Genomic DNA, 15998 nt, shown 5'->3' on the forward strand with positions numbered 1-15998 from the left:
AAATGACTCACCCACAGCAGTGAACAGTTCGGATAGAATCAGAACTCAAACCCTAGTTCCTTTGATTTCAGTTATGGTGATCTCTAATTGAACACAGACTCTCACTCAATTTAAAGATCTGTAAAATGAAAATATGAATAGTATATTTATTGAAAAAAAATTTCCATGTATAATTGGACCCATGCGGTTCAACTCCATGTTGTTCAAGGGTCAACTGTAATTACCTCTACAATTACCTATTTCCAGATAAGTTTGTGTTCTAATACTTGGGGTTCAGACTTCAACATACTTTTGAGATATGTATCAACCCATGCCAAGCCTCAGAAATAATCTTAGTGGTGCATCTTCAGTATTTCTTCAGTCAGTGAAGAAAGGCTGGCATCATCTAAAATGCTGTTAAGTACTAAATAATGTTTGCTGTGATTCTTTTTATATTAATCTATTTCCTCCAATGAATTGTATTTTTAAAGACATTAGTTTGTTGATCTGTGTTTATGAATAATTGCTACTTTTAATTTTTTATTGAATATATCTGTATATTAACACATAGTACTTGAGCTTCTGATTAGTTGAAATGGGCACATGGTAGCATGTGTTAGTAAATAATTTCATTCCGAGATTAAGAAACTGGGGAATTTCATCAATGCATTCTTTCTGTCAGAAGGGAATGTGTGGTTTCTATTTGGTAGGTTGTCTGAAAAATGAGCATTGTCTCAGATGCTGACTTGAAAACCACTTATAGAGCCTTACTTACAAATAAGGGAGAAGTGGTTCATGAAAATAAAGTTGCGCAGTTGAAAGCAAATTGCAAGCAACTGTGACTAGATTTTAGGAATTATATATCTCAGCCAACAAGTTTAGTTTTTTAATTTCATATTGAAAATTTTATTTAAAGTGAGACTTTATTAATAATAAGGTCATTGTAGTTATTTTATAATGCATCATTTAGGACAACAGTATTCCTGTTTCTTACCTTTAGTGGGTCCTTATATAGTTAGTGATAGTGTTGTCTAATTATTACATTTTATTTTACTAGTACTATTTAGAATGTTGAATTAGAACTGAAAAGGTTGGAAGATTTAAGAGAATAATTTCATTCATGGTTTGTTATCAGTCCCATGGCTGCATCTATGATTTTGTGCTTTTAGAACCTGAGATTTTAACTCATATTTTTAAGATACAAGTCTGTCTCTAACTTCTAATAAACCTTTGCACTTGGATATTTCTTTGTAGCCTTAGAATCTTAATCTTTCCAACATCAAATCAATCATCTTCTCCACAAATAAGTCATGTTGCGGAGTTGCACATTGTTCCCCTTACTCAAAATTCTTAAATTCTCAGAAAAATCTGCAAGAAATGTCTTCCCATTGTTCCTTTTATTCACAATTTTTTAGTTCTTATAAACTAATTCCTCTGTATCACTTCACATATACACAGAGAGTTGCCAGATTAAAACTTTTAAATTTCTTATATAAAAGTCTGTCTTTTACATCTTTTAACTTTCTACAAGGCCATCATTACCCAGTTCCTTGATTATAATAGCAGCCTTTTACACGACCACTTTGGTACTGCTTTTTACATCTTTACTGGTCCTTCTCAAGCATTGTATTCATCTTTCTAAAATGCTGCATGTTAATTCTCTTCTATGTAGTTCAGTTTCCTCAGTTGTGTACCAGTTTAAACCTGTGTTCATTTTCTGATTTGTAATTTAGATCTCCTAGTTTTTGATCCACTTTTCCTAATCCCACCAGTTGCTTCACTGTCCTACAGAGTACTTTTTTTTTTAAGATTTAAAAAAATAATAATTTTATTTATTTGTTGGCTGTGTTGGGTCTTCATTGCTGTGTGGAGTTTTCTTTAGTTGAGGCGAGTGGAGGCTACTCTCTAGTTGTGGTGGCTTCTCTTGTTACTGCACATGGACTCCAGGGTGTGCGGGCTTTAGTAATTTCAGCACATGGACTAAGTAGTTGTGGTTCCCAGGCTCTCAAGCACAGGCTCAGTAGTTGTTGTGAACGGGCTTAGCTGTTCCACGATATGTGGTATCTTTCCAGACCAGGGATCAAACCTGTACCTCTTGTATTGTCAGGCAGATTCTTTACCACTGAGCCACCAGGAAAGCCCACTGCAGAGTGTTAATGCTCACAGTATTTTTATTTCAGCCATTTGATTTCATATTGTAGCTTCCATTCATTTATGATCTGTCCTTACCATGCCATTTATTTACATTTTACTCAGCCCAATTTAGTTCCCATCTCTTTCTTTGTTGTTCTGATATTTAGATATTTATGGAAGTAAAATTTGGATAGCAATTACTTTCAAAGTTTACAGTTCAGTGTCATTTGGTACCTTCACACTGTTGTATGATCATCATCTTTATCTAGTTCCAGAACATTTTTATCAATCCAGAAGAAAACCTTGTATCCATTAAATAGTCCCTTCTCATTTCCTTCTCCCTCTAGCTCTTGGGAACCACTAATTTGCTCTCTGTCTCTACTGAGTTACCTATACTGCATATTTCATATGAACAGAGTTATACAATATGTGACTTTTTGTGTCTGGCCTGTTTTTTCACAGCATAATGTTTTTAAGATTCATACATGTTGTAGCATGTATCACTACTATATTCCTTTTTATTGCTAAGTAATATTTATCTTTCTATACTGTTGAAAATAAATAGGAATTAATTCAAGATGTTAACTTGTGTATACATACACACACATATACATATTTTATTTATGTATTCTTCAGTTGATGAACATTTGATGAGCATTTGAGTTTTTTCTACCTTTTGAATATCGAAAATAATGCTGCTGTGAACATTTGTATACAAGTATTTGTTTGAATACTTGTTTTCAAATCTTTTGGGCATGGAATTGTGGGTCATATGGTAATTCTTTTAATTGATTGTAGAACAGTCAGTTGTTTCCTGTTTTATATTCCCACCAGCAATGTTGAGGGTTCCATTTCTCCCATTTCCTTGTTAACACTTGTTACTGTCTGTGTTTTTTAAAAATAATTATGACATCCTAATGGATATGAAGTGGTATTTTATTGTGATTTTGGTTTGTTTTCCTAGTGGCTACTTATGTTCAGCATCTTTTCATGTGTTGTTTAAACATTTGTGTATCTACTTTAGAGAAAATTTAAGTTATTTTTATTCCTGGATTTTTTGTTTTTGCCTTTTTATTGTTGAGCTGTAAGAGTTCTTTACATATTTTGGATATTGAACACTTTAAAATACATGATTTATGACTATTTCACCCACTCTGTAAGTTTTCTTTTCACTTTCCTCTCTTGATAATGTCTTTTAATGCACAGAAATTTTACATTTTGATGAAGTCTTGTAGGCAACATAGAGTTGGGTCATGATTTATTATCCACTTTGCCAGTCTCTGCCTTTTAACTGAAGAGTTTTTCATCTCTTTACATTTAAATTATTGATAAAGAAAGACTTAGTCCTACCATTTTACTTGTCTTTCACCTTTTTTGTTGCTTAATTCCTACATTATTGCCTTTTGTGATTTTTTTCTAGTGAACCATTTAAACTCTCTTTATTTTTCTCTTTCTATAAAGTTTTTACTTTTTCCTTAGTGATCACTCTGGGGATTAAACTTAACCTCTTGAATTAATACCTATTGTGCAAAAAAGTATACAGAACTTTTCTTTCACAGTCTTGTCTTCCCATCTCTCTGGTGAATTTCTTAATTTCAGTTATCGTACTTTTAGCTACAGAATTTATACTTTTTTAAAAATATATAATATCTCTCTCTTTACTCATATTCTCTCTATTGGTGAGACATTTTTTTCCTTTTTTTTTTTTCAAGTTTTTTCTCAATGGTATCCTTTAGCTCTTTGAATAGATTTAAAACCATTTATTTAAAGTCTTTGTCTAGTAAGTCTTATGCCTGAGCTATATTTCTGTTAATTTTTTTTCTTTCTGTGAATAAACCATACTTTCTTACTTTTTTGTATATGCCCTAATTTGTTCATTGTTACTGTTTAAATGGATATTTTGAATATTGCAATGTGACAATTCAGAAAATCAGATTTTCCCCTTCTATCCAGGATTTGCTATTGCTGCTTGTTGTTGTTTGCTTGATTAGTGGGTTTTCTAAACAATTTTTGGAAAGTGATATATTCGTTATTGTGTATGGTCACTGAAGTCTATGTTTTATTAGCTTAGTGGTCAGCTGATATTTTGACAGTTAACGTAAATGCTCAGACAATAAGGAATCCACTTGCAATGCAGGAGACCTGGGTTCAATCCCTGGATTGGGAAGATCCCCTGAAGAAGGGAACAGCTCACTCCAGTATTCTGGCCTGGAGAATTCCATGGACAGAGGAGCCTGGCAGGCTACAGTCCATGGGGTAGCAGAGTCAAACATAACTGAGCAACTTTCATTTAAATGCCTGGAGCCTAAAAAAGTAAAATGATTACTCTCCCAAATCTTTGCAGATTAACTGCATTGGGGTACTCTTTCAACACTTAGGCTAGACCATTTACAACCTGTTTTATCACACTTGCCTTATTCTTCTCTTCCTGCTTGCATAAATTCTGAAAGCTAGTCTGAGGTGGCAGCTTAGGGCCTTTTCAGGCCACTTGTGAGCTTGCATTCTGTCCTAAACATTCAGATAGTCTTCTCAATTTCCTGAGATGGGTGAGAGCTCTTAAAGCCCCCTTCTGCCATGTGTCTTTTTTCCCAACCTTTTCCATCTCAGGCATTTCTTTTCTTTTTTTAATACTTTTTATTTATGTTAGAGTATAACTGATTAATAGTGTTGTGATAGTTTCAGATGGACAGCTGAGGGACTCAGGTATACATATACATCTGTCATTCTGTCCCAAACACTTCTCGCATCCAGGATGTCACATAACATTGAGCAGAGTTCCTTGTGCTATACAGTAGAACCTTGTTGGTTATCCATTTTAAATAATAGCAGTATGTACATGTCTGTCCCAAACTCCCTGACTAAGCCTTTCCTGTATCCCTTCCCTCTGACAATCATAAGTTCTTTCTCTAAGTCTGTAAGTCAGTTTCTGTTTTGTAAATGTTGATTTGTATTATTTCTTTTTGGACTCTGCTTGTAAGAGATGTCATACAATATTTCTCCTCCTCCGTCTGACTTTACTCAGTATGAAAATCTCTAGGTCCATCCATGTTGCTTCAAATGGCATTATATCATTCATTTTTATGGCTGAGTAATACTCTGTTGTATATATGTACCAGATCTTCTTTATCCATTTCTCTCTCAATGGACATTTAGGTTGCTTCCAAGTCCTGACTATTGTAAATAGTGCTGCATTGAACATTGGGGTGAATGTGTCTTTTTGAATTATGGCTTTCTCTGAGTATATGCCCAGTAGTGGGATTGCTGGGTCATATGGTAGTTTATTTTTAAGGAGCTTCCATACTGTTCTCCAGGCTTCCCTTGGGGCTCTGGTGGTAAAGAAATCTGCCTGCAATGAGGGAGACCTGGGTTCCATCCCTGGGTTAGTTTAGGAAGATCCCCTGGAGGAGGGAAAAGCTACACACTCCAGTATTCTGGCCTGGAGAATTCCATGGACTGTATACAGTCCATGTGGTCACAAAGAGTTGGACACGACTGAGCGACTTACACACACATACATACCATTCTCCACAGTGGCTGTATCAATTTACATTCACACAAAGAGTGTAAGGGATTTCCTTTTCTCCACACCTTCTCCAGCATTTGTTATCTGTAGATTTTTTTTGATGACCATTCTGAGCAATGTGAGGTGATATCTCATTGTAGTTTTGATTTGTATTTCTCTAATAATTGGTGATGTTGAACATCTTTTCATGTGTATTTTGTCCATCTGTATGTCGTTTTTGAGAAATGTCTATTTAGGTCTTCTACCCATTTTTTGATTGGTATTTTTTTTTGTTTTGATATTGAGCTGGATAAGCTGTTTTTATATTTTGGAGATTAATCCTTTGTCAGTTGCTTCGTTTGCAAATATTTTTTCCCATTCTGAGGGTTGTCTTTTCATCTTATTTATGGTTTCCTTTGCTGTGCAAAATCTTTTAATTAGTCCCATTTGTTTATTTACTTATTTTTCATTACTCTAGGAGATGGGTCAAAAAAGATCTTGCTGCTATTTATCTGCCAGTAGGTTAATTGTTGAAAAGAAGTATTTGATTACTGTAGATGTAGCTTCCCTTGTGGCTCAGCTGGTCAAGAATCCACCTGCAATGCAGGAGATCTGGGTTTGATTTCTGGGTTGGGAAGATCCCCTAGAGAAGGGAAAGTCTACCCACTCCAGTGTTCTGGCCTAGAGAATTCCAGACTCATATGTACTATTGGTTAGGGATCTTCTGTGACTTATAGATATGTTTACTATTAATATAGAATTCTCAGTGAGAAAATTAAGTGTGGTTCCAACTATGTTAAATAATAAGAAATGCAAGCACATATATTCAGAAATACGCTGGTTTGTGAGCAAGGAGGAAAAAAGCCAGTCTTCTAAAACTTAAGAGTGTTTACTTTGGGTTTTGAAGTCAAGAATTATATAACAACTTGTCTTATTTCCTTAGCTGTTGACTGTCTTCTGAGGATCCTATTACCCATAGATTTCTTGTTATGTATGCACAGGTTCCTTTTTAATATTATAATGCCATTTGATTTCTGTCTCATTTTTGCTTTTTTTAGGCCAAGATAGCCAGGTTAACCAAACGCTTTGGAGCAGCCAAAGAAGATCTTAAGAAAAGACAAGAAGTAAGAATTTCTATTCTTGGATAGTTGATATTTAGCTTTAAGTGGTAATCTTAGGAGGTGCTGACCTAGGAGGAAAGAAGTCTGAAATTTTTTTTTATACTATGTACTTCCTGCATGTTGTTTCTGGAACTTCTGCTCTAGAACTAGTCATTAACCCTTTCTAATCCTCATTGTTTTCATATGAACATCAGTACATGTAATATGTATATGTAAGGCATTCTTGAAATTGTATTTTCTATCCATCTTTAAAATTAAGCTTTGGAGATTTGCCTTACCATGTTTCTCTCAGGCATACCTTGGAGATACTGTGGGTTCAGTTCCAGACCACTGTAGTAAAGCAATTATTGTGATAAAGCAAGCCACAAATTTGTAAAAAAAAAAAAAAAAAGTTTTTTTCATTAAAGAAAAAAATACATAAATGTTACGTTAATTCTGTAGTCTTATTAAGTGAGCAGTGGTCTGAAAAATCGTTTAGATACGTTTTAATGTACATACCTTAATTAAAAAATGCAAAATATAAAATAATCGCAATAACATCAGAGATCATTGGTCACAGATCACTGTAGACTATAATAGGGTCTCCCTAGTGGCTACATGGTAAAGAATCTACCTGCCAATGCAGAAGATAACAGGTTTGAGCCCTGGGTCAAGAAGAAAATGGCAATCCACTGCAGTATTCTTGCCTGGGATACCACATAGACAGAGGAGCCTGGTAAGCTACAGACCATGGGATCACAGATAGTCAGACACAACTTAGTGACTAAAACAACAACAAATAGCAGTATAATAATAATGAAGAAGTTTGAAATATTACAAGAATTACCAAAATGTAACACAGAGACAAGAAGTGAGGAAATGCTATTGGAAAAATTGTACCAAGCTTGACGCATGTTGCTACAAACCTTCAGTTTTTTAAAAATGCAGTGTCTGTGAGGTGCCCTAAAGCAAGGTATGCCTGTATTTGCCAGTGTAGTGGTTTAGTCTATTATGTCCTGCAAAACAGTTCAGTATTACATGGCCTCAAGTAGCCCAGTTCTCCTCTTCCTAACCATGTAGTTTAGTACAGGTGTCATAGCATAGCACAAACTGTGGTCTGCAGTTAGGCTTTGCTTTCTGTTGTTTCCTTAGTTATTCTGTAATACGGATTTTTAGTATAGCATTGTACATTGCAGTATTGTTTTTAGTTGAATTTCTTTTCCTCTTTTTTTCATTTGAGCAAGTTACATTTCTTTGAGTCTTGATAACTTTATTGCCTCAGTTAAGTTCAGTCAGTCGCTCAGTCATGTCCGACTCTTTGAGACCCCATGAATCGTACTTTATTGCCTAGTACATAGTAATTTCCAATAGTAGTTTTTTTCAGTAGTAGTCATTATTCCTATAGATATTTCTGTCTTGAATCATTTTCATATCTTGTTTACTTGACTTTTTAAAGCAACTCATTTTGAAATGATAGATACACAAGAAATTGAAACAATAACACACAGGCTCCTATGAACCCTTCACTCAGCCTCGCTCATTGGTGAAACCTATACCCGTAGTACATTGTCAAAACCAAGAGATTAGTACAGTTCTATCAGATAGTTTTGTAGACTTTATCAGTTTCCTTCAGGTTTTACATAAATTAATTATGTTTATCTGTGTGTTTGTCTGCAATTTGATCTCATGTATAGATTTATGTAACCTGCCACCACAGTTCAAGATACACACCACACAGGGATACCCTCCTGCTTCTCTTTTACAATTTCAACCTTGCCTTTACTCTACCCTTACCTCCTGTTTTCTGGCAGCTACAAATCTGTTCTGCATCTTTATATTCTTTGAACTTAAATTTTTAAGCTCTGATTTATCTTTTCTTGAGCAACTGACAGTTTGTTTACACAGGCTAATCATCAAATCCTCATTTGGCCACACCCAGAGATTTTTTTATTATGGTCTTCTTCACTGATGTAATTACATTTCTGATTTTAAATTCTAGTTTCTCAGCTTTTAAAAAAAGTTTTTCTTTTTTTTTGGTCACACTATAAAAACTATTTCTTCTATTAGAAAATTGGTATAAACCTTTATTTGCTATGCCTGAACCAAACATAGGGGTTTGAAATTTTTCCATTGTTTTTTACAATATGATTTTCCATTTTTTTCTTTTCATCCTGTGTCTGAACTAAGTAGTGCTGCCCACCTTGTACTTTTCCAGTGTTTGTGCATATCTCATTTGTTATCAGAACTGTTTTCCAGGTCTTACTTGTTTAGTTAAAGGAGATAGGCAGAGACCTTAAGATATACAGATGAAAATATTACGATCCCTGAAAAGTTTGTCTTGAAGAGCTACAATAAGTATGGAAAGAAGGACAAATACTGTGTAATTCCTAAAAATCAGAAAAGATTAATTTGAACAATTAGTGTGTGTGGCACTTGAAGAAAATGTTAAGGTAGTGTTCAGTCTTTCAAATTGTGTTACTTCTTTTAGTTTGTAAGGCCAGTTTTAAATTTCAAAACTTAGACATCTTTCTAACTCATTCTTGTTATTGTTTTCTTCTTATGAGAGAAATTTCTAGAGAAATGTCAAAAGATTTTGTTCTTCCATGTTTTAATTTCCACTATAATTTTACATATGTCTTTCTAGGCTTTAAAAACAAGACACATAAAATAATATTGAGAATTATCCCCCTTACCAAAATAACTAAACAAGCAATACCACTTCAGATTCTTTTCTTCTGTTTAGATTTGCTCCTTGGTCCTCTGATATTAATAACATAATTAATAACAAATAACATAATTAATAACAAACCCCATTATTCAGATTTGGCTTAAAACATTTTCTATTAATTTCTGAAAGAAAAGAAAATCCTCATAAGCAGTTTGCTATTAAGACCATATTCATGTTTAATCTATTTTAGGGCTTTATGACTGATATCTTTAACTTTCATCCTTTCTATCTTTTTTTTACTATAAAAGAAATATCAAGATATTTCTCTCCTTTATGGAAATCAGTGACTTATAGTTGATTCTCAAATTTTAGATTTAATCTAAATCCTGCATTTCAATTTTTTATTAAAAATAATTCTTTTTATTTTAATTGTGATAAAAACTTAACATAAAATTTACCATTTTAAATTCTACAATTCAGTAGTGTTAACTATATTCACATTATTGTGTAACATATCTCTAGGAATTTTTCATCTTGCAAAACTAAGACCTCCATAGAACAACTACCATTTCCTCTCCCCTTTAGCCCCTGGAAATGATCATTCTACTTTGTTTCCATGGTTTTGACTTCTCTAGATATCTCATAAGTGCAGTCATACAGTATTTGTTTTGTTTATCTTATTTCACAAAGCATTGTGTTCTCAAGGTTCATCTGGGTTGTTGCATATGACAGGATTTCCTTTTTTAAGGCTAATACTGCATTGTATGTATATACCACATTTTCTTTATCCATTTATTTATTGATGGATATTTGGGCTGGTTTCAACTTCTGGCTCTTATGAATAATGCTGCAATGACATTGGTGTGCAGATACCTCTTTGAGGTCAAAGTTTTGGATATTTCTACCCAGAAGTGAAATTGCTGGGTTATTTGGTAATTCTGTTATTTTTTGAGGAACCTCCATATAGTTTTCTTTTGCAGTCACATCACTGCTAAAGTCACATTTAGGGCTTCCCAGGTAGCTCAGTCGGTAAAGAATCTGCCTCAGTGCTGGAAACCCCACTTCCATCCCTGGGTCTGGAAGATCCCCTGGAGAAGGAAATAGCAAACCACTCCAGTATTCTTGCCAGAAAATCCCATGGACAGAGGAGCCTGGTGGACTGCAGTCCATGGCTTGCAGAGTTGGGCACGACTGAACAAGTAACACTGAGGAACTGAACAGTCACATCATTTACATTCCCATCAGCATGGCACAAGGGTTCCAATTTCTGTATATTTTTGGCAACAATTTTTTTTTTTCCTCTTTTGTGATAGTGTCCACCCTAATGGAAGTGAGGCCTTATCTCATTGTGGTTTTGATTTGCATTTCTCTGCTTAGTGATGTTGAGCATCTTTTCACATGCTTATTGATCATTTTGCATATTTTATTTGGAGAAATGTTTATTCAGGTCCTTTGGCCATCCATAAATCTGGTTACTTATCTTTTAATTGTTAAGATGTAGGAGTTCTTTTTATGTTCTGGATATTAACACCTTACCAGTTACATGATTTGTAGTTATTCTCTGCCATCATGTAGGTGTCCTTTTCACTCTGTTGATTGTTTCCTTTCATGTGCAGAAGATTTTAAGTTTGATGTAATCTTCTTTGTCTTGTTAATGCTTTTGTTACCTTTGCTTTGATCCAAGAAATCATTGCCAAATCCTCTGTGTTTTCTCTTAAGAATTTCATAGTTTTAGGTTTTGTCTTTAATCCATTTGGATTAAATCTTATATATGATTTAATGGTCTGACTTCATTCTTTTGCATTTGTGTATCCAGTTTCACACAGTTTGTCAAAAGAGTGTTCTTTACCCATTGTGTAGCCTTTACACCCTTGTAGAACATCATTTGAGTGTATACATTAAGAGTTTATTTCTGGGGTCAGTATTCTGTTTGACATTTCTATGTGTCTGTCTGCATTCCAGCACCATACTGTTTGGATTACTGTAGCTTTGTAACATGTTTTAAAATTAGAAGTATAAGCTTTCAACTTTGTTCTTTTCTAAGATTGTTTTGGTAATTCAGAATTTCTTGAGATTTTGTTTGAATTTTAGGATGCCTTTTGCTATTTCTGCAAAAAATGACAGGAATTTTGATTGAGATTGCATTGAAACTTTTGACCACTTTGGGTAGGATGGACATTTTAATAATACTATACATGTTTTCATGATGGCCATTCTAACTGGTGTGAGATGATACCTCATTGTAGTTTTGATTTGCACGTCTCTAAGTTTACAACTGTTTTAAACTGGAAATAAATTCAGGTCACTTTTTCCCTCCCACCACTTCATTGATATCATACATTATATCTTTTTGTATTGTGTGTACGTTAACATAGATTTACAATTATATTTTATACTTAAATTCTGTACTAGAATTAGGTGGGATTTCTGTTTCCACTTTCTAGTAATGCAGTATTCTGTATTTATTTTTGTATTTACTTTTACCAGAGAGTTTTATATTTTTCTTTGCTTTCAGGTTGCTCTCTAGTGTCCTTTCATTTCTACTTGAAGGACTCTGGTTAACATTTGTATGGTGGATTTAGTGGTGAGAAATGCACTCAGCTTTGTATTTACTATGAAAATCTTAATTTTGCCTTCATTTTTGCAATGATAGTGTTGCTGGTTATGATATTCTTGCTTGGCAGTATTTTTCTTTTAGCACTTGAATATATCATTCCACTCCCTTGTGGCCTGCTAGGTTTCTTCTGAGATAAAAGCACTGATAATCTTAAGGGAGCAGCCTTACATGTGATGGGTCCCTTTTCTCTTGCCACTTTTACATTCTTTGTGACTTTTCACAACTTGACTATAATGTTTCTTAGTGTAGGTCTCTTTGAGTTGGAAGTCTTTCACCTTCTTGAATTTGTCAGTTTTCTTTCTTAAGTTTGGGAAGATTTTGGCCTTTACTTAAGTAGGCTTTCTGCCTACTTTCTTTCTTTCCATTCTTGTTTTCCCATATTTGTATATTGGCCCACTTGATGGTGTCTAATAAATCTCTTAGTCTGTCTTTACTTTTTTTATTCACTTTTTCTGTTTGATTCTCTTAACTCAATAATTTCAAATGATTTATCTTCAGGTTTGCTGATTCTTTCTTCTGCTTGATACAGTCTGGTTTTTATCCCTTCTAGTAAATGTTTAAATTCAGTTGTTGTAGGCTTCAGCTCCAGAATTTCTGTTGGTTCTATTCTGAAGTTTCATTTTCTTCTTGCTTTGTTTTCCTAATTTCATTTAGTTTTCTTTCTGTGTTCTTTCTGTCTCATTGAGCATCTTAATGATAGTCATTTTGAATTCTTTGTTGGGTAGTTCCTAGATCTGTTTCTTTAAGGTTAGTTTCTAGAGATTAATTTCATAGATTGATCCATATTTCTCTGTTTTTTTTTTTTTTTTTTTTTTGGTATGTTTCTCTTTTGCTGAAATTAGGCATTTGAAAAAGTACACTTCCCATCTTTTTGGAATATCTTTGTACAGATGAAGACCTTTACTAGTTGGTCAAGTTAGATAACTCTGATCTCCTTTCAAACCTTTTTTCAGAGATGGCATTTTCTTGGCGTATGTGCATGTATCTCCAATCTGCAGAGTTTTGTCTGGTTCTATTTGGGAACGTCCCATCCCCGACCTGGTATCTGTCTTTCAAATTGCTGCTGCTTTAGCAAACCGTTATACTGGAGTTACCCCTGCTGTCTCTCTGTATTACTGCCAGTTTTCTGGTTTAGTACCAAGCCAAGGGGTTTGCCTTTCTTCTCATCTACCCCCCAAGACACCCAATGTGTGCTGCTGCTTCCAAGTTGGGTGAGACTGAAGCCAGTACCTTGATCAGTGTCCCCCGAAAGTCAGTGTTGCATGCAAATTCCAGTGTTTCTTTCCTGAAAAAGAGGACACTTTGGGGGATTTTTTTTTTTTCCTTTTTCTTTTCTATTTTACCACACTGTGTAAGGAAGGAGGTGGGATATGATGGTTAAGTGCAACAGACTTTGTACTATTTATCTCTTTGGGGCTTACTCTCATTTAGGGTGCTCTAATCTCTCAACAGGTTTCTTGACTTCTTACAAGTGAAATTTGATCCTTAAGTTGTTAAGTCATTGTTTTCATAAGGGAAGGATTCTATAGGATTTTCAGTTCTGCCATCTTGCTGATGTCACCACACTGTAGTGTTTAAGGTCCTCCATCCAGTGACACTAAGCCATACTTTACTTATTTATACCTATTTATTATGCTTATACTCCTCCTTTTATATTTTTTCCCTCTGAAATGTTTACCTTCATTTTAAGTGTTTTGAGTGTATTGATTACTCAAAGACTTATTAGAAGATGCACTTCTTTCCCCTAAAAATTTTTTAAAACTTTTCCCAATGAGGCTACAATGTTACTTTCATTTTCTTTTCTAGATATTTCAAATGTTTCTGTCAGAGCAGTTTATCTTAATTCTTTATTTTTTTTTCCTCCTCTACACAGATAAAATCATTCTTTTATCCTATAAAAAGTAGCAAAATATATTTGTTGTTGAGAAGAGTGATTAGTGGCATCTGCTTGATATAATTCTGTTTATCACCTTTTGTTTAATATGTATTATATTTAATTAAGACTTGAGTGGACTTATTTTTCTCAGTTTAAGAAATAGATGAAAGAATTATAATGGAGGCCCAAATAATGATAATTAGCATATAAATGTTACAACTGTATTTCTATAGTCCCTGTTTTGGAGGATGGAAAAAGGCTTAGTTTGTACTGAAGTTATAATTGGGGCATCTTTTTATGAAATTATGTCACATAGTGACAAGTAGTTTTTTTTAAACAAAAATTATAAAAATAATTTTGTGACCTAGGATACCACTTAATTGGTAATCAGTTACTTCTGAGGATAAACAAATATTTTCCTTGTTTCTTGAGTTTCTGCTTGTAATCTGGTGCTTCCTCTGCTAGGTATTTAGTAGGCATTTACTAGATGTTTATTAAATGAGTATCTAGTTATTCTTTAGATTCATATTGTTAATGCTTACTGAACACTTTTAGCATATAAACTATTTTTACATTATTTATTTACTCATAAAAAACTGAGGTCTAGGAATTATTCACTTTTCATACAATAAGTAGTTGTGACAATAGACTAATTTGTGTCAGCACTTTAATATGTGCCAATGCCAAGGTTTTTTTTTTTCTTAGAAAGATTTTCTCCTGTACTATAAAAATAACTTGAAATTCATATTTCAGTGTCCATACATAAAATTTTATTCAAACACAACCATGATTATTCACTTACATATCATCTATGGCTAATTTCTGTGCTACAGTGGCAGAGCTGAGTAGCTGCAAAGCCTAAAATATTTACAATCTGGCCCTTCATAAAGTTCACAGACTCCCGATCTAATACCATTAATTCCCTAATCCTTTTATTTTACACCTACAAAAAGACTTAAAATTTGCAACAGATTTGTAAGTAAGTGGCAAGAAACATAAGTTTCTAAGTCTTGTTTCGTAGGATAGTGATGATTAATTTACACGTTTTGGTCATCAAATGCCCTATTTCCACAGTAAAGCAGTCAATTCTGCCATTTCTAAAGGGGTCTTATGAGGTAACAGTATTTATAACCATTCTTAGATAATAAGCTGGGAGAAGGCACTGGCAACCAACTCCAGTACTCTTACCTGGAAAATCCCATGGATGGAGGGGCCTGGTAGACTGCAGTCCATGGGGTTGCTAAGAGTCGGACACCACTGAGCAACTTCACTTTCACTTTCCACTTTCATGCATTGGAGAAGGAAATGGCAACCCACTCCAGTGTTCTTGCCTGGAGAATCCCAGGGATGGGAGAGCCTGGTGGGCTGCCATCTCTGGGGTTGCACAGAGTCGGACACGACTGAAGCGACTTAGCAGCAGCATAGAAATAACAGATAACATATTAACAAAGCACTTAGAGGACTGAAAGATTCCTTGTGAATTGGGCTTTATTTTACCTTGGTATTTTTCTCCCCAGAACCCACCAAACCCACCTGTATCACCAGGAAAGTCTGTAGTTGATGTCATCAGCAATAACAGTGTGCCCTACAGGTGAGAATTGTAAACAGGCTGTTTATCGAGTTTTTCATTAAGAGAACAAGGTTCTGATTTTCCTTATTGTGCAGAAAGATCTTAGAATGTGATGCTATATATTTTTGTAGAGATAAGTGTTTGGTATACTGAATTAAGTATATTTGCTTCTTTTTGCTTTGCTGTTAATTGTTCTCCTATGGATATTGATTTTGCTAGTTTTTTTATAAGGCTTTCTTTTGTCATTGCAGATTTCTTTAACCACTTGTGCTAAATAGTATTACCTTAAGTATTTGAGAAATTCTTTGGTCAGAGTTGATAAAAACTAATGTGTTGCAGATATTCGGACCCATATTTGGTTTTCAGGTTAAAGTATTAAGAACATAGAATATAAAAGGAAGACTCTTCCCCTGACGCCCTATACCCCAACATTCCAGTGTTTTCGTACCAGCTTTGCTTCACTGCATTCACTCCCAGTTTAGTGCTTTAAATTAATATCCAAGTCTAGCTACCCTTTCTTCCTATGAGCCACTGCTTTCTGTATGCATAAGTA

The 15998-nt window shown here is 34.3% G+C and overlaps 1 protein-coding gene across 10 annotated transcripts in view; it reads left to right on the top strand.

Moving 5' to 3' along the window:
- Positions 1-15998, top strand: part of ATF7IP (activating transcription factor 7 interacting protein) — a 115564-nt gene that overhangs the window by 66961 nt on the left and 32605 nt on the right. For all 10 annotated transcript variants that reach the window (XR_008711426.1, XR_008711427.1, XM_055570752.1 and 7 more), the window contains 2 exons: positions 6673-6738; positions 15393-15466. Coding sequence is in view for 8 of the 10 variants with exons in the window: in XM_055570752.1 (XP_055426727.1) it covers positions 6673-6738; positions 15393-15466 (140 nt within the window). In the remaining 2 variants the exon portion in view is untranslated. The remainder of the gene's footprint in view (positions 1-6672; positions 6739-15392; positions 15467-15998) is intronic.

The sequence above is a fragment of the Bubalus kerabau genome, chromosome 1 (genome assembly GCF_029407905.1).
Source record: "Bubalus kerabau isolate K-KA32 ecotype Philippines breed swamp buffalo chromosome 1, PCC_UOA_SB_1v2, whole genome shotgun sequence".
Classification (NCBI taxonomy): Eukaryota; Metazoa; Chordata; class Mammalia; order Artiodactyla; family Bovidae; genus Bubalus; species Bubalus kerabau.